Source organism: Ricinus communis, chromosome 1 (genome assembly GCF_019578655.1).
Source record: "Ricinus communis isolate WT05 ecotype wild-type chromosome 1, ASM1957865v1, whole genome shotgun sequence".
NCBI lineage: Eukaryota > Viridiplantae > Streptophyta > Magnoliopsida > Malpighiales > Euphorbiaceae > Ricinus > Ricinus communis.
This window is the reverse complement of record NC_063256.1, coordinates 920,750-945,246: the sequence shown is the minus strand read 5'-3', so window position 1 is coordinate 945,246 and position 24,497 is coordinate 920,750. Positions and strand designations below refer to the sequence as shown.

The following is a 24,497-nucleotide window of genomic DNA, read 5'->3' as shown; positions in this document are numbered from 1 at the left end:
AGTATTTCTCCCTGGATAGAAAAATGATTCCACTCACAGGGGATGATGCTACTGGCATACATGTCTTGTTGCCATCTCAGTGGTATTTTTCTATTGGGTCCAATCATTATAGTACTATTGTATTTGAGCTAAAAACCAGCAGTAATACTGCTTCAAAGTTAGCTTTACATGCTTCTTCAAAGGCTTTGCCATTTTTATTTATGAATTATATCATGTTATGCTAGCTTTATCCACCTTTAAATCCAGTGTAATGCTTTTAGCCGACAGGTTTTAGTGGTAAGCAAGCTTTCATAAGCTCAGATCCTGGCACTCTCTGCCACCCAGACAACAACTCACATAATTCTACTAACAAGAGATAAATACAAGAGCTTAGAGGAGAAAAATAATGCAAAAGCAATAACAGGAAGTTTAATCTTACAAGCAAGTTGTGCATCCATCTATAGAGTATACTTGTAGATTGAAATGGAATAATATACTAATTGAACACATCAAACATTAGGATTATGGACAGTGGTTGTGCAAAGATTTAGGCAATGCATCAAAATTGAGGCATGTAGTTTCATCAAAGTATCAATCGAAGATTGACTAAAGCATGTTTGCTTGTAGTGCCACCAAAAGAGTGCCCTCAGAGTAGGTTTGAGTCATACTGAGGACCAACCAAGAAAAGGCTTTTAGAAAGAGATAGGTAGGGATTCCAGGAGATTACGAGTTGACTCAGGAACACGAAAACCCACTTCAGATACTGGTTTGGTGAGGATTGGGGCCACGATTATCGGGTTAGGTTAGGATGTTTCTTTTACGAAGTCAAAGACCCCATGAAGACATGGGATGGACAATCGACTTATGTTTGGTAAGGAAAACATAAAGCCGCACAGGAGCCTCTTATACTATCCTAGGTTATTAAAATACAAATATGTTGAAGGCTTACAAGTGGTAATATCCAACAACTTAAGGTTATTAAAATATAAATATGCTTCAGGCTTATAAATGCTAATTTCCGACTATTTAAGAGGTTAAATTTTCATAATAGTTGGATCTAAATTGAATAAACTTAGCTCTCATTAAATTGATTTCTTATTAATAAGTTCTAGATTTCATTTATTTTCTTAAAAATGAACACCACAACTGAATATTTAGTTTAAATTATCTTTAAAAGAGGTTATTAGAGTATTCTATTATCAAAATAGCTAATTCTGCCAATTTTGATAATAGTTGAATTTAAGCTTGATAAAATTCATATTAAATTGAATTTTCACTAAAGAGTTATTCATCATGTTCGTTTATTTGGTCATCTCTCGCCTTGATGAAAATTTAATAAAGTATATTTAATTCAATTTTATTCTTTTATTTAGATGTTTAGTTTCACCGGTCTAGTCTTGTTGTTTATATAATATTTAAAAAATATTTACTAAAAAAATTAAAAATTAAATTCCAATCTCATTTTAAAAAAGCACTAAAGGGCTATTAAAATACAAATATATTTACTAATAATGTCATAATCTGGTGATAGTAAATTTATTGACTGATAATAACTTTTAGTTCATTTGCAATTTGTATTTTATGTTTCCAACAGTTAGAATTTCTTTTTCCAAAGATAATTGTATCAAATCGAAGAAAATACTCAAGGTTATCACATAGGAATCAAGCCAATCAAGTCACTACATATAATCAAGTCATGAAGGCGCATGCTTTGCCATATTATTGGCATCATATTTTTTATACTATAGAAAGAGAGAAATGGAGGTTCGGACTTGCACGATTAGGCAAGACATCTAGTGAACCCAGTAGAAGTGGTACCAGCATCATATATATGGTAACACAACTTCCACTACTGTGTTCATAGTTTGCTCGCACAACTGACCCGGAATCTCCTTCAGAAATTTTATATACAGGCATATTGAAGACTTGATACTTCTAGAACTAAAGGATTATAAATTTCTGGATAAAAGTTGGTTCTGTATTGGTAAGGTTCTCGTCAAATTTTATTTTTAAAGCGATATAAAATTGTAGAGCTCTAAAATATATTTGTTATTTTCCTAATGGGCTTATACCGGATTCATTGGCCCATTTCAGAACCAGCATTGACGGGCTCTAATAAGAAAACTGACTTTTGCTCTATTATATGATTGGGATTTGGCCGCGAGCAATCCCGACAACATAAACAATGTTGATTGTCTGCTCACAGTCAAAGCACATGATTTGAATTAACAATTCCAAATCTCCTTAAATAACCAGCATATTAAATCTAAATCTTCTACATTGAGTGCTTTACTTTATAAGTCGCACTGAATTGGATTGGATCAGCTTCTTAGTATATTAGAAAGGATATGTGCTTATAAAAAACCCTTGTGAAAAGGCTGAAGCTCCTTAACTTACTATCACTGAATAATAGATCCTATCAATGACGCAACTGAGGGTTGATTCATATAATTGCCATTTTTGGAATTCGATAAAACAAATAAACATTCAACAGTAATAGAACACATCAAGCATTTTAGAAATGCATGGACAATGGCAGTGGAAAAATGCATCAATTTGAGGCAAAGAAAGTGAAGTTTGAATTAAAGCATGCCTATAGTGGCAATAGCAAGTATAACCAAGAAAAGCCTTTTAGAATGAGCAACGCAAAACCCACGTCAGGATCCTGGTTTGGTGAGAATTTGAGACATGATTATAGGGAGTTTGTTTTAGGGAATCAAAATTAAACCCCATAAACACATGGGATATATAGGGAATCAATCTCATTTCGGTAAGCATAAAGCCGTGAAAATCAAATGAAATTGAAATTGAGAGAGACAGCAAAGATCATTATTATGAGACATGCTTTCTGTTATTAAAGTGGATGATCAAGGAAAAGAATCTGCAATCAGATTGTTCATTGACAGGGAAAAAGGAATGCTAGGTCTCCAAAAAAAAAAATGGAGGCAGTTAAAACTCACAAGAACATGATCTCTTTGTAACCTCAGTTTGATAGAGTCGTGATGAAATCAGAGTAGCTTTTCTTGATTACGGTATATATTGTGATTGTTTTCTTGGAATTACTATATAGTATAGCAACTTAAAGCCCAGAATTATTTTACTTTTTGTTTTCATGATTCAATAAAATTAAATGTAGAGTTTTCTATAATCTTGTGAAGTTTTCCTATGGTAATTTTGGCCACGATCCCCACTCCATTAGAAGAAAAAACTTAAAAGCCTTGTTTGTCACATTGTTTTTATTTCCATTGCACCATAATAGTTATCATTTTGAAAGCATTGTATTTACTAGGCAAAACCCATCCTTAGATCATTCTATTTTTCTACTTTATTTTACTTAATTTCTAATAATTATGTGCATTTTAATAAATCATTATATTTTTATTTTTTTTCATTGTTAAGTCTTTTTGTCCAATAGCGTGCTTACAGACGCTGGTAAACATACCAATAAAATACTTAATTTTAGTTCATTAGATCCTTAAAGATTTATTTTATTCTAAGATATTTGTAAATTTTTTATTTTTTTATCTTTTAAGTTCTTACTGTTAATTTTGAGTTTTTTTTTTTCCAAAAAAATCTTAAGAATAAATAAAAAAATAAAAAAATAATGCAAATGAGGCGAAACATTAAAGTAATATAAAAATATTAAAGTTGAGAAATTAAAGTGCAATTTAGCAACTTAATAGAAAATTAATTTTTTCTAAAATTGACTTGGTTCTAAAATTAATTCGTCTCATCTTTGTATGATATTTGCAATTCAAAAAATTACCGCCTAAATTGATATACAATTAACTTATTTTAAAAAGATCCTCACCATATTCTTTTTAGATGATGTATACTAGTTTAATGAATTGCTGAGATTGACATCTGTTAAGAAAAAAATCAGCTTACAAATATAATGTAACATTATTGATTAAAAATTATTGGATTTGGAATTTCATGAATTTTTTAGAATGCATTGAGATAAAAAGAATTTTTATAAAAAAAATCTAAATTTAGTGAATAATATTGTATTGCAATTTTACGAAAATTATTTTCACATTAAATAAAAGAAATAGATAAAATAATAAAAATAAGACGGAATAAGTACACGACAATCTCTTATACAAATTTAATATTTTTTTATATTCAATCCAATGACATATAGCGAATCAAGACCCAAATAATGTTTGAATGGAAAATATAACAAAACATTATATAAAACTTTTATGGACCTAATAAACCAAAATTAAAAATTTCAAAGATCCTTTAAAATAATAAAAAAATTATAGGGACTCAATGAACTAAAGTTGAAAATTTCATTATCTTGTTGGAATAATTTTCTTATTCTCACTCGTATTAACCGCGTTTGTATGCATGCTTCTAATGGAAGGATATAAAAGTTATAAAAATAGAAGTATAAGGATTTATTAAAACACAATCGATTATCAGGGACTAAGTAAAATAAAGTCAAAAAGTACAGGGAGCTATAGATGAGTTCCATTTACTATCCCAACTTTAACTAAACCTTGCCGAAAGTGCTTCATCAACTGTTTCTGTAAAATTTCATTTAGACTGAATACAACGTAACAATTTCTTTTTCTTTTTTTCTCTTTTCATTTATTGGAATTGGTTTTTTGTTGCTTTGAATTCATGTGAAGCTAGAATCGAGCAAAAACTCTGCCACTACCAATATTAATAAGAAAAATGTAACAGTTGTTGCTTCGTGTTTTGATTTAGCAGAAAACTTCAAAGATCTAAATATGGTGAACACTAGAAATTCCTCCTATGAGTTTAACAAGCTCCCAAAAGCGCTTTCGGCTTCCAAGTATTCAGGATAATGAGAAAATATTTAAGGAAATGACATTGAGAATCAGATTGATGGAAAGCGAAAGGATTACTGATAAATTCTTTTGCACCTATCATCATTTGAGCTTGTTTTACTCGCTCATCTTGTAATTTTTTTTGGCAATTTTCTCCTATTAGTGAGAAATATATTTTTGAAAGGAAAAGAAAAAAGATTCGTTCTTTAACTTAAAATAGTGATAAATAAGGGGTTCCGACATATTGATTTAGAGACCACTCATTTGTGCAGATTGGTTAGCACAGCTTGCCCATAATTCTACTTTGAAAGTCAATATTCTTGATTCTCTGCTTGCAAATTTGCTTCAGTTAGCCATAGGATCAACGTTAGAGGGCACGTCCAACAGAAAACCAAAAACCTGAGGATTGGGATTTGGTACACAATCCAAACCGGTAACATTAGATTAGATTCACACAGCATAATGTTTTTGATTTGATATAATATATTTTTCTTTCTCTTGCGAATTTTTTCTTCGTTGGAATTGTTTTCTCTGATTTCAGTTCAATATGAAGTCGGAATCGAAGAAAAATTGTGCCGCTGCTAAAACTATAAAGAATACGACTGCTGCTTTCTATTTTGATTCAACCGATACCTCTGAGGAGGGGTAAAGATTGATCTGCAATCCCATCTATGACTTTACCGAGCTTTGAAAAGCGCTTTCCACTTCCGTCTTTGAGGAAAAGGAGATTCTGAGATTCATAAAAATGATTTACCAAATGAGATTGAACCCCGAGATGGAGAGGGGAATGAAGTCCAGAATTATCGGACGCGTGCTTTCTTTTTCTAGACAAAGGAACAAATCTGAAATCAAATTTTTCATTGACAGGGAAAGGAATGCCGAGGTTAAAAGATGGAGGCAGTTAAAAATGACCGAGTTTCTATCTCTTGAAAAACTCAGTTTGCGTAAGGTTACGAGTTGCTGTGAATTTTCTTTTTGAGGATAAAAATATGGTGAAGTTTTTGTGATTATTTAGTCCTTGATCCTTGTCAGTTTAAGTAAAAAAATTGTATATATTTTTCCAATTGCACTTGAAAGTTTGCCAAATATATTCTGCTGCTGGATCTTTTCGTAAATGAAAAGCCCAATGTATAATAAATTGAAATGGGCCTTAATGATAACCTCTACCAGTCCCAAACAGCATCTCGTATCCCAGTAGGATTTGGATTAAAGAGACCAAACCGACTTCAAAACCTAAATACATAAGCCGCTGGCGGAGCTATAAAGATTGAACCTAAATTTATTCTGCTGAGATTTGAATCTGAAGTTGATTATCTTTTTAATTTTTATTATTGGGGCAAATATGAAACCAGAGTCAAAAAAGAACCGTTCCGCCACTAACACCGAAAAGAGCAAGACTGGTTCTTCGGCTTCATGTTTTGATTTAACAAGCCTCTCTCAGGCGCTGAATGAGGAAGGGATCAGCAATGAGTCTGCCTATAACTTAAGCGAGCTATCTAAGGCCCTTGCGGCTTCTGTTGTTGAAGATAAGGAGAAAAGAGTGACTGATGCGATATTTAGATTCAAGGGAATAATAGATATAACGAAATTGAGAGTCGAGAGGCAGATGGAGAGGGTAAAGAAAGTCAAACTTATCAGACAAAAGCTTTCCGTTTCTAAGATGCCGGCGGATAGAAAAAAATCTGCATTTAAATTGTTGGATGAGAGGGAAAGGATGAATTTCAAGTTTAACAGATGGAGACAGTTACAGATGCACCAACTTTTATCTGCGGAAGGCATCAAGTTTAGAGATGAGCTTTCCAAGTTCACATCCGAAAGAGGATTCTGATTCTTCTTCTTCTTCTTCTTCTTATTATTATTATTATTATTATTATTGATTGATTTAGGATTCTTGCACAGGTAGCTGATGGATCATTGTTTTTGTTTTCACTTGCAGTTTTAATAAATATACAATGTTTTGCAACTTTGTCGTCTTTGTATTTGGGCTATTATCTAAGTTGTATGAATTCGTTGTAGCCGAAGCCCAAAGGCCCAAGTTTTGTTTTATGCCTAATAAACCCATACATAATCTGGTAGATGTTGTTCGAAAGAAGAAAAAACAAAAAAAAGAAAGCATAATGTGTAATATGGTAAATTAGGCAAAAGCATGAGCCAATTCAGTTTAAGACGACGGTGGCATACTGCTGTGGGATGAGGGAGGGAGAAGGAGAGATGATGGGAGCATCATGCTTTGGATGTGGGCTGCTTTGCTCAGAGCTGTCCTACACAGACTGCTCTCACATCTCTTCTCAGTTCTGATAATATTTGCTAATTCGTACGGTTCTGCACCTCCTTTCCCTTACCCACAAAGTATTCTCTTTTTAATTTTTTTTTCTTAAATTTTATGTTTCCATTTTCTTCCCTTGTGCTCCTACTAAAATACCAAAATCAGCCCATTCACTTGTACCAATTCCATGTCCCCTTGTAAAATTCATCCTCATAATTCAACAAGATTCACTTGTGTGGTTTCTCATCCCAAGGCTCGTCTACTTTTGTCCTTTTGAATGTGTGTTAAATTATACAAAAGTATTGTATTTCATTATTTCTTGATGAAGTAGGACATTTTGAATTGAATATTTCTTTAATACATTAACTAAACATGCTAAATGAAATTGGATTAATTAATGGATAGAAAATTTCATAAAACAGTATCAATTTGATTGATGGATTTTCGATGAAAAAATTTATAAAATTCATAGATTTTAACTTAAATTTATTGTTTGATAAGTAAAAATAGTTTAAATTCATGAATTTTTTTTTAAAGAATTTATCCTTTGATTTTTCTGGATTTAATTTTTTAGCCAAAAAATAGAAAAGTCTAAAATATACCATTTTAAAAGAATAATTAATTTTTATAGTACATTTCTTTTATCTTAATAAATTTATTTTACCTAATTGTTTTGAACTTTATATAAAAATTTATTCTTTTTATATTTATAGATGGAACACATTTTGTTCAATTAGAATGAGGTTTGATTAGAATGCGGATCTCTCTCCATTTATTTAATGAGATTATTATTGCTGTTCAAAAAAAAAAAAAAAAGATCAACAATTTTTTTTTTCTTTTTATTGGATTAGAGTTATAGTCAAAATACAAAATGAATAAATATAACTTTAGTGTTTGAATTTATTAAGAAATGATAATGAAGTTGTTGAATTTTTAAACTAATAATTTAGTGTGATAATTTATAAAAAAAATAACATTGTACTTTTAACAGGTAACTTTTATATATTTTTTTAAGATTTTATAGATATAGATGAAAAAGTAAAAATTATTAAATAGGTCAGAAATTAAATGGTTTTATTGGTGATATAGTTTTTTTTGTAAATTTTATATTATATAACTTTCTTTTTTTAACTTTTATTAATCTTTAATTTGATATTTAAAAAAAAAATCAATGTAATAGTTCTAATTTTTAATCTCTATGAATCTTAATATTTATAGAGCTATAAAACTCTAATAATTTGCTAAAAATACATTTTTACCACATATCTATTATTTTTCATCTCATTTAATATAAAAATATTTACATCGAAATTCATATCGTGTGATCTTCTAAAAATTCAACTATTTAATTGTTATTTTTTAATAAATTTAAACACAAAAATATAATTATCCAAAATGCAAAATCAATATTGCAAGTCATGGATGTCCTCAAGTTTTTGTTTTATTTCCCAATGAACCATACTGATTCTATTATGGAAGGGGAAGCTCAATTCTATTATGGAGGGAGAAGCTTTAGCGTTAAATATGGTCCCTGACATGGCTGCTTTGACCAACCGGGATAAGGTCATCTTCGAAACAGACTTAGAACTGGAAAATGGCAGCTACTTGCGTTGCTAAATCCTATGGACATTTTGTTTGCCCTACTAATCGGGTCTTTGATCCTCCTCCCAAGTTTTTCTTAATGAATCGTAACATGGTTTCTCAAAAAATTTCAAAAAAAAAAAAAGAAGGAATTCTGAACTCGAGCTATTAATGAACTGCACAGTGTATTTGCTGATAATTCACCGCCTCACCCGCATTACTGTTGCAAATGGTAAAAAGTGCTTATAAAGTAAGCAAACAAAAAAAAAATCCAATTTAAGAAATTGAGTTTTCATTTCATGAATGCAGATTTCTTTCTTCTATTCATGGCTTTGGTTTGACATCATGATATTGAAGAATCCAGTTCGAATCATTCCATATTCATGAAGCAAGAAACCCTTAAAAATAAATGTGTATGAAATCCGTTCATGATGTTTCACAACCAATCAACTTTTAAACTGAAATCTTCGATTTTCAAATTAAAAGAAGAAAAGAAAAAAGCACTGAAAATCGGTTGTTCCAAATGTAGTTAATTTGTTGATTAATTAAGTAGAGAAATAAGTAATGAACTGGAATATAGTGGAGGAGAATTTGGATTTATACTTGAAAATATTTGTATAGAACTGTCAAACTGTAATATAAAAATGGAGACTTTTGAAGACCCAGTGCCACTTGCATACCCTTTTACCGTTTTACACCGAGAACTGAGAAAAGTTGCTGGTTCCAGTCTTGTCATTTAGCACTTAGCGCAGAAGAGAGAGAAAGAGAGAAACATCCCCAGCCATTTACAATGAACCAAATAGTTAGAGAGGTTTAGGGTTTTTGGGGTATGGGCGCTTAGTAAACAGCAATAGAAAAAGGAAAGTTTTTTATAGTGAATTTGGTTTCAACTTATTTTCTATAATAGTTTTTCTTTTCCTTTATCATGTAAACAATTTGTCTGCTTTGCTTTGCTTTTTTTTTTTTTTAAATTTAAAATTTCCCATTTTCCAAGCTTCCCTCTACACTAACTAGAGACTAGAGTATAGCGCATAATATACTGTATATTGTACAAACACGAAAACATGACACACACTCTCCGCTCTTTTAATGAGGCCAGCCCCTCTCTCTCTCTCTCTCTCTCTCTCTCTCTCCTGTTCTTTCATTGGAAACAGTAACACTACGCCAGTAGCATCAGTTGCCAGGCGCCGTTCCTCTCTCTCTCTCTAGTCTACCACTAACTATCTTCATATACCCTGACCAAACTCTCCCTGTCTTTCTCATCACAATTCAAACTCGAAAAGAGAAGGAAAACATGGTATGGTGTTTTAATTAATTTCTTCTGTCAAATATATTTTTCCTTCATTTCTTTTTCTTGATGGAGTTTATTGAATTATGGTTCTTTCTTTGTACACAGCTGGTTTCGTCAAATACGCCACCTTACTGGCTTCAAGTTCTTTTAACAGAAAAGTTCTTCAACGCTTGTATAATTCATGAAGAAGCAAAGAAGAACGAAAAGAACATATTTTGCTTGGACTGTTGCATCAGTATTTGCCCTCACTGCTTGTCTCCTCATAACTCTCACCGACTCTTGCAGGTTATTTGATTTCCCTTTGAAAATTCTCGTTGTGGGTTTTTCTTTTCTTCTTATATCGCTGAAGGAAAGTAGTGAACTTTTTATATGTTCTTTGTTTGTGTTTCAGATAAGAAGATATGTATATCATGATGTTATAAGGCTGGGTGACGCACAAAAGTTGTTCGACTGTGCTTTTGTTCAAGTAAGCATCTGAATTTTGAAAGTAATTATCATTTATGTAATCTCTTGCTGATTTGAATTATGGTGCAAATGATTTTACTGTTTGTGGATTCTCTTTTTCTTTTTTAAACATATAGAATAATTCTAATAATACAGTCTAACTAGTTTCTCTAGTTTGTTTCAAAAGAAATTTAAGACTAGAAAAGTAAAAAGCATCCATGTTTAAGCTTTTCTCGTTTTAGAACCCTACATGTTGTTCTTAATCAAGTTTCATTTCAATGTGTCCAGTCTTACACTACTAACAGTGCAAAAGTAGTTTTTATAAACCCAAGGCCACAAACAAGGCAATTCAGAGGCTCCGGCAACATCTGCAACACTTGCGAGAGGAGCTTACAAGACCCATATCTATTTTGTTCTCTTTCTTGCAAGGTCTTGTTACTGATCTTTCTCATAATTCTTTTTTTAACTTACCCATTTCGTATCTCCACTTTCTTTAACATGGGCCTTTCTCAGTATAATTGATTATTGTCTCTCTGTTCAGATTGATCATCTGATTAGAACAAAAGGTGCAAGTGGGCTTTCAAATTTTCTCTTTGAGTGCAAGTTCTTGTTTTTATCCGAACCGGGTTCTTCAGATGATGGTTTGATGACTCCGGACTCAGTTCTTGAACCGGCCGCTTCAACTCGGACATCTTCTAGTTCAGGTGGGTGTGGTGAAGTTGGGTGCAGGACTCTTGCTTGCACTGCTACAACTGAGATTGTGAGAAAGAAAAGAAGCAGCTTGTCGGCTTGCAGGCCGATATTTCCACGCATATCCGAAATATCGGCTAGTTTGATGAACCGGAGAAAGAAGACCCCGAACCGGGCTCCGCTTTATTAATTACGGCGAACTGCAACGGGGAAGAGAGCGGCGGCGGTGGGGGAGGCAGGGGTAGAATTGGTAATTTGAATGTTAATAGAAGGGTAATTTGGGAAGAAAGGCCAAATCTCCCAATTTTGTCGATGACATTCTCTCTCTATCACACAGCAAGTCTCTCAATATTAGTGGGTTTGGGTCTGGCAAATCAAATTATTATTCAATGGCTATCTTTTTGGCCCCTTCTTTTACAGAGTTACAGTAAGTAATAGTGACAAGAGGACCCTGTTTTTTTTTTGTTGCCTTTTCTTTTTCTGATTGATGGGTTTATTGCCCCTCATATCTTCATTTATATCTCTGCCTTTTTCTAACTTTAAATATCAATACCCTCCCAAATGCTTTTTCATAGAAAGTATATTTTGTTTTCTTTCTACTGGATGAACGATGGGAATGTGGATGGCCTTTTATCCTAAATTTGTATGATAAATGTTTTCAAGGATTTGAATTGTGGGGATTCATATATTAAATATTTAAGTTATTTGAAAACATGTCAATTATGAGTATAGTGTGATTATAATTGCATAGCCTACACATGCTGCCTCTCCTTGGCATTTTAAGTCTTTTTTCTCCTTTTCTTGTTCCCTAGGACACAGTAGAGACAAAATTAGTAGCCATTTCTATTCAGTTATTTAATGTTTTCCCCCTACCAATGTCCTCTCCTCTTCATTTGAGAAGGGAAGCTCTTGACTTGTATTATATTGGAAACTGAAAAGTTCATATCTATAAAACTTGTGCATATATTAAAAAAGAGAAATTATCAGAATTTTGTTATGTATGGTCCTTTTGTTTTTCTTTTACCCTCCTTAACCAAGGATTAGGCAAAGACAGTATCATTATATTTGTTTTCCTTATAAATGCATACATGTTGGGACAATTCCTTGAAAGAAAAATAAATTCTGAAAGAGGGAAGAAAGGAAGCATGGGGGCTTCGAATAATCCCACGAATTGAAAACGACTGGATAAAAATGTGAAGTGTGAATATACATTTAGCCTTTATCAGAAAAAACTACTTGACAGTTAGACATAATAAAAAAAGTTGAGAAAGACCATTTAATTATTTAGATTTGGGGGACCAAACAAAGTAGCCTTATTAAATACTGATATCCATAGACCAAATCTTTTGAAGAGACTGGAAGACAATACGAGGATGCACAGTTTCTCTCTATCCTTTATACTTTCCACTGCTAATTAACCCCACTGCAACTAATAATTGTAGTATATTTTTCAATGAGAGAAAAGAAGAAGAAGAAGAACTAATAATTATATGCTGAAATTTCATTTCACTGCACAAAAGAATTTCTTGACATAGAATTAGCAAATAAATCATACATGGGTTATTCCATAGCAACTTTCAAAGGAAATTTTCCAAATCCATTTTGTTGGAATCACAAGTTCTATTTATTAATACACACACACACACCTGAAATAAAGACAAGAGTAGTGATGTGGGGTTTCTGCACTGCATGGATCAGCTAATGAGCAAGGACATGAAAATTTGCCTTTAGTTATGTCCATACGTGGAGGGAACACAAATTTGTACCATTTTTCAGGGGCACAGCCTGCTGCCCTGCTCCAAACATACCCAGTTATATATTATATATACACACACACAAGTTTGAAGGATCAAAAAAGCTGTAGTAATTTTCCCTCTTCTTGGCTTCTAACAAACATACAGACAGCTCTTTAATCTTTGCCATTTGGGACCACAGCTAACGATTATGCAAAATCATCCACTTCTTTGTTGCTGCTGCTGCTGCTTCTATATCCTATGTCCAAATCTCTGCAATGTTTTTCTGCTTGTGAAATTTGTAATTACTAACTTTATCGGGGATTTTAGTCTTAACAAGAACATGCAAAAAAAAAAAAAAAATTAAAAAATGAAAACTCTGACAGGAAAATCAATGTGTAGGATAGCTGATAACATGTTTCTACGATCTCCACATTCATATTGGCTGCCTTATAGTTTTAGGGAGAATACCCTTTCTTTTCTTCTGTTATTGGTCCATCCCCGTAATCAATGCTCCTTTGAAAAGTTCAAATAAAAGTATGCGACCCAAGAGACTATAATTCAAGCTAGCACCATAGGCGATTTTGTTCAGATTTCTTATACAAGTTAGATGACATTGTTATTAATTATTTTGTCAGTTTACTGTCACATAAGTTAATATTAAAACAGAAAAAGAAGACACCCACAGTCTTCACTTGGCCGCATATGCATATTCTAATTTAAGCAATCTTTTCCAAGTTCCAGTCTTTATACTTATTATTAAAAAAAACAGACAAACATAAACAGAAGAAGTTGCCAAAAATGTGCGCTTTTGGTTCATTAACTTCACTTTCAGAATTAGGTACCAATTTGTGAAATATTATTTAATGATATGTTTTTATTTGCCTTTTAATAGCTCGAGCTGAAGTTGAAAATTATACTTGATATGAATAATAATAATAATAATTATGTATTTACTTGGATTCATCAACAGTAAAATTAGCAAGAGTGAAATGAGCAGAAGCAAAATCATAATACAGTATTAACTTTAATCTTCTGCACCATAGCTTCTATCTCCCAGGAAGAGCATAAACATGAGGAGCTGCATATCTGAATTACATTTTCATAACCAACCATCAGCCTTTAATCTAGTGGGCAGGTATTTAATGTCAGAATTTGAAATCTCAAGCTGTCTTCAAAATGTTTTCTCTAATTTAAACGTCACTAGTAAAATGTTGCAAGAAAGTTCACTTGTGCCTTAAGTATTAAATTTACTGGGACAGCTGAGGATTTTATCATAAGAGCAATATTGTGTAGACCAATAATATAAATTAGCCAACCAAATGTATAGCAATAGTATATTATTGATAAAAGAATAAATAAATAATAGCAATGGTATTGGCCACCGACTGAAGCTAACGATCACGGATGTTCACCTCCCAAACATGACGGCCCATTCAAATTGAATGATCTCTCCTCACAAGGTTTTATCGTCAAGGACCCACTTTCCTCAAATCAAACGGTGCGTATTTGTTACGCCTGTCCTGGTCAGTAGTAACTGCATTTCTTTTTTCTTCTTACTGAATTCTGAAAAAATTTAAACCTATTTGTAATTCAATTCGCTTAGAATTCAGATCGCGCTCAAAGTGCTCAAGGAGACAATTAGTGATCAGTTCTTCTTCCACTAAACAAAAACCCTAATTTTAAGTAGAAATCTACCTTGAAGCTGCTTTTCTAATTGGAAAGAGTAGAGTCATGAGCACTGGAGATCTTCTCAATATTCAGCCCTCGGAACTTAAATTCCCATGTAAGTTGATCGTGCTCTCTCTCTCTCTCTCATTGTTATGTTTGGTTCCCAAGAAAATTTGCGATAAAGAATTACGCCAGGATCACATTTGATTAAGACAATTGCGTTGGTTCGTAGGAATTATAAAAATAAGTGAAATGCAAAACTGAGTTAGGTATATATTTTTCTAATAATTATATTGCATGCACTGTTTTAGATCCGAAACGATATATTCTTCTGTTTAAGTCGCGCTTTTATTTGTTACTGCATATACTTTTGGCAACTAATGGAGCCTTAATTACTTTTTCGGTTACTGATTATTGGACGGGTGAAGTTGAATTGAAGAAGCAGAGTTCATGTTCTATGCAATTGACTAACAAGTCAAACAGTTATGTGGCTTTTAAGGTGACTTTGCTTCACCCATTTTCTTTTTTCTTAATCGATATGAAACATAATGGTTTGACTAATATTGGATTTGATTAGGTTAAAACAACCAATCCGAAGAAGTACTGTGTTCGCCCTAACACTGGCATCATTTTGCCTGGAACCGCTTGCAATGTTACAGGTGCATATATAAAACAGTTGACAGTTGAAAAAAGAAAAATTCATCTTCATCATTGACTAATTGCTTGCTTATGTGTTTTCTACATTTTGCCTTCCTTAGCTGGTTTATGTTCACTTATTGTCTAACTTTTGTGGGTTCTTTCTTATTAATAAGCCATTCATTATTTCGTCTAATGATTAACTTATTTTGGAATTGATTGTTGCAGTTACAATGCAAGCCCAGAAAGAGGCACCTCCTGATATGCAATGCAAGGACAAATTCCTTCTTCAGAGTGTTGCTGCACCTGATGGTGTAACTACAAAAGACATAACTGCAGATACGGTGTGATGGTTTTTCCCAGCTTTCTTTCTCTCTTTCTTTTTCTAGTCCTTTTATCTTTTGAAAATCAAAGGTTCATTTAAAAAAATCTGAACTAAAGATGCGTTAATTGATTTGCAGTTTACTAAGGAGGATGGTAAGGTTATTGAGGAGTTCAAATTGCGAGTTGTATACATCCCTGCTAATCCTCCATCGCCTGTCCCAGAAGAACCTGAAGAAGGGCTATCTCCAAGGTCTTCTGTGCTTGAGAATGGTGATCAGGACTCATCATTGCTTGAAGCTGTAAGTCTTTATGTTTCTCTGTCTTTATGATAATAGTCGTTTGTGCAGTTGGCTTAGCATATACATTTAACAGCATGCATGGACCTTCAGGTATCAAGATCTTTAGAGGAGCCTAAAGAGAAATCCTCCAAGGTAAATTGTCTTTTGCTCCATTTGAATAATATTTGATAACTTGATCACGATAGAAGATACAACTTTTTCCTAACAAGTTCTCGAACTTGCCATATGAATATTTCATCACTTAGAATGTCATACAAGTTTTAATGCTCTACTGAACTGTGATCATTTGTGGTTGCGCTGGTTATGTGCTGAGTCCTTAAACTGATTCTTATTAAGATTGATTGAAAGCTTCTATTCTGTACTCCTCTCGAAAGGTCTTGAGAACTTATAATCACATCTGTGATTCTGTAGCTTGAATGGACATGCTAAAATAGCTGACAATATGATCAAGTTATGCACTATGTTGCTTGTCCAGTTGAAAGGACAGTTCTTGGAATCTGAAGTGGTTCAGTTGGGCCTTCTCCTTTTTTTTCCTTAGTAGGAAGGTATTGATCTGACTTTCAAAGGCTTCTAGTTGAGTATAAGTGAGTGATTTGAACAGATATACACCTATCGAACCTTATATGCAAAAACACCAAATTCTAGTGGTAATTTCTAAAGAGTCTACTATAATAGATCTCATATTTGTGTGCCAAACAATTATGAGTCTAGCAACGTGATGCAATTTAGAATTTACGTGTTTTGATTTTTTGAAAGCTCTTAAATATTAATATGTGAATGTGGCTTTTATCATCTTATGGAAATTGATTTCTTTATCTAAGTTGCTATACATGCATGTTGAATATTTTTTTCCTTGATCCTGTATCGTAACCTTATGATGGAATTTTCAGGTATGGTCTACAATTTCAAAGTTAACTGAGGAGAAAGCTTCAGCTTTGCTTCAAAATCAACTGCTGCGGCAGGAACTGGTATGTCTTGTAATACCACCATATTATTTGCTCGGGAAATGGTGTGATTGCTTCTCATATGGTTGACTGAAACCTGCAGTGTGGCACTTTCTTTTATAGCATGATATTGATGAATGAAAAGTTTCGTTTGCAGGGCATAGAGTTGGAAGAGTATTTTGCTGTTTTTGCATATCTGTTTATCTGCAATTTTAGTATCTATTAATACATTTTGAAGATAATTTCTCATGCCAGTAAAATGGTATAATTGTTTAATGGTGTTTCTTACTGTTACGTTCACTAACCGTTGCCGTCCACATGGTCATTCCTTGCAACAGGAACTGATGAGAAAGCAAGTTAGCAAAAACCGTGCTGGTGGTTTCTCTTTATTCTTCGCATTCCTGATTGGTCTATTAGGAATACTGGTTGGCTATATTATAAAGAGAACGTAGAAAAACGATGAAACTGATATTTTTTAGCTTGAGGTGTTGGCTTCAAATTTTCTAGCCTTACCATAGTTTTCGAGACTAAGTAGCCCTTCTGGCTTAGTTTGTAAAATTATAAGCTGATGTGTTATCGCTAGTTCAAGTTATTGAATTGTTAGATCTCTGAATTATAAGTGATTAGTGAGTGCTAAGCATCTTCTCTTTACTTTCTTTCCATAAACAAAACCTGTCTTATTTTATAACTAATTTGAACTTAAATAAGGCAAATGAAAATGATATTTTATAATACTCTTATGATTTTAGTATTTTTCATTTCGAACTATTATTAATTCGTTTTATGTTTTCTTACTTTCCTTGTATTTTCCTTTGTCAATTTTTTTAATATTTAAAAAAGAAAGTATTTTATTGACTCTACAAACAAAAATAAATAAATAAATAAATATATATATATATAATATTAAGAGCTCAAATTTAGAACTCAAAAGTTTTCATGATATAATATTTTTTACTCAATTAAACATGTAAAATTCAAAAGATTGAATCTTAATAATTTGTGAATATAATCATTTTATATATATAAATGCGGTGTTGAAAAAAATAAGAATTAAGAGGGTGTTTGGTTTAGGAGATTTAGTTTCAATCGACTCGATATAAAGTTTTTTTATCAGTTGGTTTGTTTATTAATTTGGACATTATTATTTTTGTTAAAATTTGTTAACAATAACTTATATCAAATTGATCTTATATAATTAAATTTTAATATTTTTAAATAAATAATTTATTATTTTAAAATTATTTATAATAGTTAAATAATTATAATATTTAAATTATGGTATTTGAAATTAGAAATTTTAATTAGTATAATTTAAATTTAAATTTTTACTTTTAAAATAATTTTTATAAGTATTTTTAATAATAAATATAATTGAGTTAAAAAAATTAACTATAATATTTTTATTTATTATAAATTATTTTTATTAATTTGTACAATAAATATAATAAAATAAAATATATTTAATGATAAATTATACTTAACATGCTAATAGCAACTGCTAGTAAAATTCTATCAAATGGTTTAATTTATCAGCCATCAGTTATCAGCCACCAGCTATTAGCCGCATTGATCAACTGAACCAAACATGCCCTAAGCACTCAAGCCGTTTAGCGTTTAGGTATTGCCTTGTATTTGTCTCTGTTCATACTTTTTATTTGATATATAAATCGAATAAATAAATTTTACAATTTTTAAGAAATAAAAAAAGTAGCCGGTAGTTGAACAATTCCTCATCCATTAAAATTAGAAAATTCCCATTTTTATATGGTTTTAAAGCTTTTTATTTTTAAAAGTTTTTGAACAGATAAGAAAATTTATAAATTTTATATTAATTCTAACGATGACTTAATAAAATTCATGGAATTTGCGAAATGTCAATAGAAATCTCTGGTTTTTCAAACTTCAGCAGGCTGTTGTATTGCATGTTTGCTCTCTAAGCTGTAGAAAGAGACTTATCGTTTGCTCTGTGGTAAATTGTTGGAACTTGGGAGTCAGGTATCGGAGGAGCATATCTGCTTGGACTTACGCTATACGTACCATATAAAGTAAGGAAAGAACAACGAATTGCTATATATCCATTTAACGAGAATCAGGATAAACATGTAGACATAGTGCGGAAGAGAAAGGTTACAGGAGTAAACTGGAGAATGGTAATGAATAAATCACTCGGACTCGAACACATCGTGGTTGTTGCTGTCATCAGGAAGTGGTCTGCGATGGGTTTGTTCAATTTGTCTGGCCATGACAAGGCCTGACCGAGCCAATTTTCTAATGTCAGGAATGTGGTAGTTTTGGGCTATGTAGACTCCGCATAAGGTCCCTAACATGAAGGAGAAGCTTTTCCTTATTATTCCCATTTCTTGGATATCTGAAATGAACTCGCTGTTGACAATTTGGCTTCAATTTTTTGAAGGATACTCACAGTCACAGGAGAGAGATGGGAAATAGCTGAGAAAACTATTCAACTATTTATAACTGTAGTATCGTATTTTCCAAGAGTCTTTTCTTTCCTCAATAGGTTTCATCAAATTGTGACTCCTCCTCCAAGGGTCAACTCCTCGTTTCTTGCTCAAGAATTTGAAGAATATTTTAATTGGATCATTTCTTTTTCTTTTACTTCCAATGAAAGAAATCAACTTCTAGATAATATTTGGTATTATAAATTTAATTTTTCTAAAAAGAATTGTGCACAAAGGATTCTACAAAATTATTTATTACTATCCTTTCAAATTTATGTAATAAATTCCTTGATTAATAATACTATAATTTAATAATTGTTCAATTCTGATTCACATCAATAAGTTAAATTTATAAATTTAAACAATTATAACATAACACAAATAAAATTTTAAAAATTTTGATATATCTTACTAACAATTTAAATTAATAATTGTAAGGAAGTTGTACAGTATAACTTTATTTGATTAAGTATCCATAAATAAAGAAAAATTAAAAGCACATCGAATCTATATAGATAATCTTACTACACATTTCAAATAGTAAGTAAAATAAGTCTGATACATTATAGACTTTTCTATGATTAAATGATTATAAGTAAATTAATTATAAGTATATTAAATCTATAATCATAATTAAGTACATTTCTACTTCTACTAAGCGTTGAGCACAGGTTACTGTTTTTTAGTAAATATAAGTTTTATTTGATTTGTTTGACAAGTATGTATGTATTTTTACGATTTTATAATGTCAACTAACGAAAACAAATCTCAGTTATTTAAATAAGTATATATAATTACTATTTCGAAGAAATAAAGAATTGAAATATATACATTTTTCTTTGTCCTTTTTGAGGATTTTATAAATTTTGAAGCTCTGATGGCTTAATTAACTGAAATGAAGCTGTGCAGGAAGGGGAACTTGGACTTTGGCTAAACCATAATGATGGATGGAGCAGATACAGAATTCGGCTATATTTCTCTTGATCACTAGACCTCTCGTTTGTAGCAGTGCAGTTGAAATCGAATTGTTTTCGACAAAACAATTAGAATTATACATCAACGTCCATTTATTAGAAACAGAACACTCACATTTACACAAGAAACAAAACAAAAAAAGACGATTATCATCGCATGTGCAACTAATTAATTATTAGTAATGGGTGCAGTAATTGTCTGTTCAGTTGGTGGTGGTGGTGATGAGCTTGGGTTCTTCTGAGCTTGGCGAGGACAAGAGGGCCACTCTCTACGCCATCCATGGCCGTGGTGTTGACAACGCTGCATTCCTCGTGTTATAAAGGCCCCAAACATTGTTCCAAGAACAAACGTGACTGCTGGCTTCATGCTGCTCGCTAATTTTGGCCTATAAATCTATTCTAATTCCCTTGTAATTGTGAGTTCTGTCCTACGGTTATTTGGAGGAATTTATAGGATGGTCATCGTTTACAAATGCGTGACGACCAAACCATGGTGATTTTAAAATTTTAATATGCTTGTCATAGAGAGAAAGACTTTTCATAATTCAGACTTCTCTGTCAGCACTAAAGAAGATTGGCTCACAATTTTAGTCCGGGGGATTAATATAACACAATCAGGAAAAGTCTTACGTCTGTTCCCACTTCCCTGGCTGGAAGAAAGCTATTGATTGAAAGGATTTAGGGCCTAGGAAGGCTGCTGGGCCCTTTATAGCTAGCTATTGTATGTTTTGGCCTTGCTAAATCTTTTATCTAACAGATAAGGCTGCTATCAGCCATAGAACCAAGATATTGGCTACTAACAGCTATTCCATTCCTTTATTGGCAATAACAAATCTAGCTCAAATATCTTTCATGCCCTAATTATTATTGGCCATTGCTTCCTCCAAGGCTCCAATGATCGTCGGTCCTATTAAATTACCTTAACAACAGTACCGAAAGTGTTACTGGATAGAATGGCTTTCAGTTCTTCTAAGGCAGCAACTCTTTTACTTCTCCTTAGTCTCATACTTTTCACTTGTGTTTCATCTCATAAGGTACCCGTATGCCCTCCAAAAGTGCCTTCCGTCCCCGAGAAGCCGGCCAGATGCCCCAAGGATACCCTTACGTTTGGGGTGTGTGGGAGCTGGTTAGGGTTGGTTCATGAGGTCATTGGAACTAAACCAAGCAAGGAATGCTGTACCCTCATTAAAGGTGTAGCTGATCTTGAAGCTGCATTGTGTTTATGCACTGCGATAAAGAGTAATGTACTTGGGGTTGTGAAGGTTGAAGTGCCTGTTGCTATTAGTCTACTTCTTAGTGCTTGTGGAAGAGAGGTTCCTCAAGGCTTTAAGTGTGCTTAAGATCTCTATCTTTAGTTATCTACTCTTGTTTGTTTATGAATTTAAAATCTGTGTTTGCTTATGCTAGATTGAAGATTGAAAATTGAAGATTGGAATTTGGAGTTCTCATTTCTATCCATAGCTTTCTAAATTATACTACATAATTGCTTAGTATTATTTATTACTTCTGCATTATCATTATACTGAATATAATTACAAAATGGGTATATAGTTGCAGAATTTTGATTGCTAAGGCCACAATATTTTACTTTATATATACAAATTTTGCCTCCAATAATTTGAAATAATCATGCAAATCGTCAATTATATAAAACCTTAAAACATCAATAAATTAAATATTTCAATAACTTAAATATTAAACAAACAATAAAACTCTGAAAGATAAATTAGAAAAAAGGCAAAGTTAATTAATTCTAATCTAATTTGGAATGTAATTTAGTGGTTTTGCTCATTTATATTCCTTCCAACATTTGGAATTATCACTGATGTGATTTAGTTAATAGGTCTAGCGGGTTAAAATGCCATGACCTCATGTATCCGTTGGATTTAATTACATGAGATGGGGAATTACGATTATTTTAGATTCTGCAGGTTATCGCAATTTATAATAGTTATTAGGTTACGATAATTACAATTATTAACAGATTTGGTAATGAACGAGTTGGGCAATCGACCTAAGTGTATATCTTAAAAAAACATTCTGAAAAAGGTAAGATTTTCATAGTTTCTTCTTGTTATTGTTGCTGGTTCTTCATGTTTGTCCAATGTGATAACAAAATAGGATTACTGAACATATAGATACATCAATGGCCATACACATACATCAGAAACATTGATCGAGTATACTCTTGCATAATGATAGTGGAATTTATCACCTTTCACGCCCTAGTATCCCTTGCACTATTTCCTCCCAGTCCCATCAATTTGTTCATTTGTGTACTCTTGATGTACAAATATTCTTTGTTCCTGCTAATTATTATTGGGAACATCAATATGCCCTCACTAAAAAGCATAAATTATGTTTGTGATCTGTGATAGAGGCCAATTATAGGAGAAAGAAAAACTGTTTCCCTCGTTTTCCTGTGCCACCTGAAATCTTGATGAAGCAGCTGGATTGTACCGAATAAAGTTGAAACAAATTACGTAATTGCAAAGAAAAGGTCAAGCGTTATTCTTAATAAAGAAAAAGAGGAAAACATGAAATTTTAGATTAGCCACTGCTGCCACATGTGGTTAGGATGTTATTTAGTCCATTGAGGATATTCACAAGGTCGAGCCAAATAGATTGAGTATAAGAATTGGGCAAAATCATTCTTCTAAGTGACTGCCAAGGCTTTGCAGGATGCTGCAACGACGTCTATTTGCAGGTGCACTGGAGCCAGTTGGTATATTTAGGAGAGGGATTGACGGTGGAGCAGCTACGTCTAGGAGCTGCTGGTGGAATCATGATGGAATTTTCGATAGCATTACTAGTATTGACTTTTTGGTTGGCATGCAATAGATGTTGTGTTAGGATTTGGGTTTAATCAGTAGCAGCAACTGGAATAGGGGTTGGGTTTTGACTCCCAGACGGAGCTATGGTTGGATCTGGGGCTTGATTATTTGTAGGTGTTGAATCTGCTATTGCATATGGTAGCCCAACTATGTAACATAACCAAGAAGAAGATAACGTTAAAAAGAGACAAGTGGGAGGTCTAGAGGCCACACTTTTCTATCAGCAAATTGAGTTAAACTGGTAGAGGAGGCCGTGTGATATGTTTGGTAAGTCCTTGAAAATGGCAGTTGAAGGCAGAAATGTGCGATGCCTGGCCAAATATAACCACTCTTAAGGAATTGCTGCATCTGCAATGCAATGCAAGCATCTCTTAATGATAGTTGCAAGTTTAATGAAAGTTGTTTGTTGATAGGTAGGTTATGACGATGCCCACATAGTAGAACTCAGTTGCAAGTTTAATCAAGAATGCAAGCATCTCATTAAGATTTTCTCTTTTTAACGTTAATTCAGTTTTTGGTATTAAAAGGAACTTGTTCTCCTAGGAAAGTAGAACTCCTATCGTCTGTTCTTCTTCTTCTGTCAGGCCTTTCACTCCTTTCTTTCCTCTCCAGCTCTTTGTTTTTTTCTTTTTTTCAGTGTGCCTCATGTTTGCATTATGTGGTCATGAAAAGAGAGAATTTCTTGAGGAAGGTATTCAAGTTGGCCTATTTGATTCTATATGCCATGCATGGGGTCTGTCTGCAAGTGGTAGAGGGTCTTCTTCTTGTGATCTTATCATTTAGAACGATGACTTCATTACTGAAATAATCTAAAGAATAAAGACAAAGTTAGGTACACGACTTTGTTATACAAATACATTCAATAAAGAACCCGTGAACTCCTTTTCTCATTATTGTTCCCAAAACAAAATTAACAAATAACATTTCTTTCTTCTCTTTGTTTTATTATTATTATGATTTTTCTATAGGAGGCCGTGGGGCTGAGACAACTGGACTAATACCCTAGAGTATACAAAAAATAATTGAAATGTGGGAAGTGGAAGGCAATTGTCGGACCGGAAGTTCCCAATTTAAGCAATTGGTCCCAATTGAGAGCTTTAATGAAAGGAAAACACTTTGGCAAGATTATGGTCAGGACTATAATTTCAGAATCATTAGTCATAAATTACAGCCAAACATGAAACGCCAATCTTGTCCGATGCGATAGTGCAACTGTCTGTCTGTGCAACTTAACTAATACAAAGATAATAAATAATCTTTCTGATTTCTTTACTCTTTGTTTTATTTTGAAATTGCAAGGACATACCTCATCAATAATTAACCACTGTTGGTGGATCAGATCTGATAAGTTTTGAGAGGAGTTCTAAGAATATTCTTAATCTGGCTAAAAGACTGCTGTGTTCCCGTAATTCTTCTTTGACGCCTAAATTAAGCTCCTAAACAGGGATGGTGAAATTCCTTTAATTAGGAAATTTGAAAGAGAAAATCTTAATCTTTCTGTATTAGACTTTCATGAACATAATTTTGTTGAATTTTTCAATACTATTTTTGCTAAAATGTTGATTGGACTTCT

The 24,497-nt window shown here is 32.6% G+C and overlaps 3 protein-coding genes across 4 annotated transcripts; all 3 read left to right on the top strand.

Annotated features, from left to right (window-relative positions):
* Positions 1 to 9,196: 9,196 nt before the first annotated feature.
* LOC8270587 (protein RGF1 INDUCIBLE TRANSCRIPTION FACTOR 1) lies at positions 9,197 to 11,513 on the top strand. The gene is made up of 5 exons (XM_002511623.4): positions 9,197 to 9,922; positions 10,022 to 10,201; positions 10,308 to 10,382; positions 10,649 to 10,789; positions 10,902 to 11,513. The coding sequence occupies exons 1-5, from the start codon at positions 9,920 to 9,922 to the stop codon at positions 11,238 to 11,240; spliced, it is 738 nt and encodes a 245-aa protein (XP_002511669.2). The 5' UTR covers positions 9,197 to 9,919; the 3' UTR covers positions 11,241 to 11,513.
* A 2,636-nt stretch (positions 11,514 to 14,149) lies between these two features.
* Positions 14,150 to 17,308, top strand: LOC8270586 (vesicle-associated protein 1-3). Of its 2 annotated transcripts, XM_015727106.3 has the most exons (9): positions 14,150 to 14,284; positions 14,390 to 14,569; positions 14,883 to 14,953; positions 15,032 to 15,113; positions 15,319 to 15,434; positions 15,552 to 15,713; positions 15,804 to 15,845; positions 16,604 to 16,681; positions 16,996 to 17,308. In XM_015727106.3, the coding sequence occupies exons 2-9, from the start codon at positions 14,518 to 14,520 to the stop codon at positions 17,107 to 17,109; spliced, it is 717 nt and encodes a 238-aa protein (XP_015582592.1). In that variant the 5' UTR covers positions 14,150 to 14,284; positions 14,390 to 14,517; the 3' UTR covers positions 17,110 to 17,308. The 2 variants fall into 2 exon arrangements, with proteins under 2 accessions (XP_015582592.1, XP_025015872.1); XM_025160104.2 differs by lacking the exon at positions 14,150 to 14,284 and having other exon boundaries at positions 14,321 to 14,569.
* A 3,563-nt stretch (positions 17,309 to 20,871) lies between these two features.
* Positions 20,872 to 21,538, top strand: LOC8270584 (putative lipid-binding protein At4g00165). The gene has a single exon (XM_002511620.4). The coding sequence runs from the start codon at positions 21,044 to 21,046 to the stop codon at positions 21,428 to 21,430; it is 387 nt and encodes a 128-aa protein (XP_002511666.1). The 5' UTR covers positions 20,872 to 21,043; the 3' UTR covers positions 21,431 to 21,538.
* The last annotated feature ends 2,959 nt before the right edge of the window (positions 21,539 to 24,497 follow it).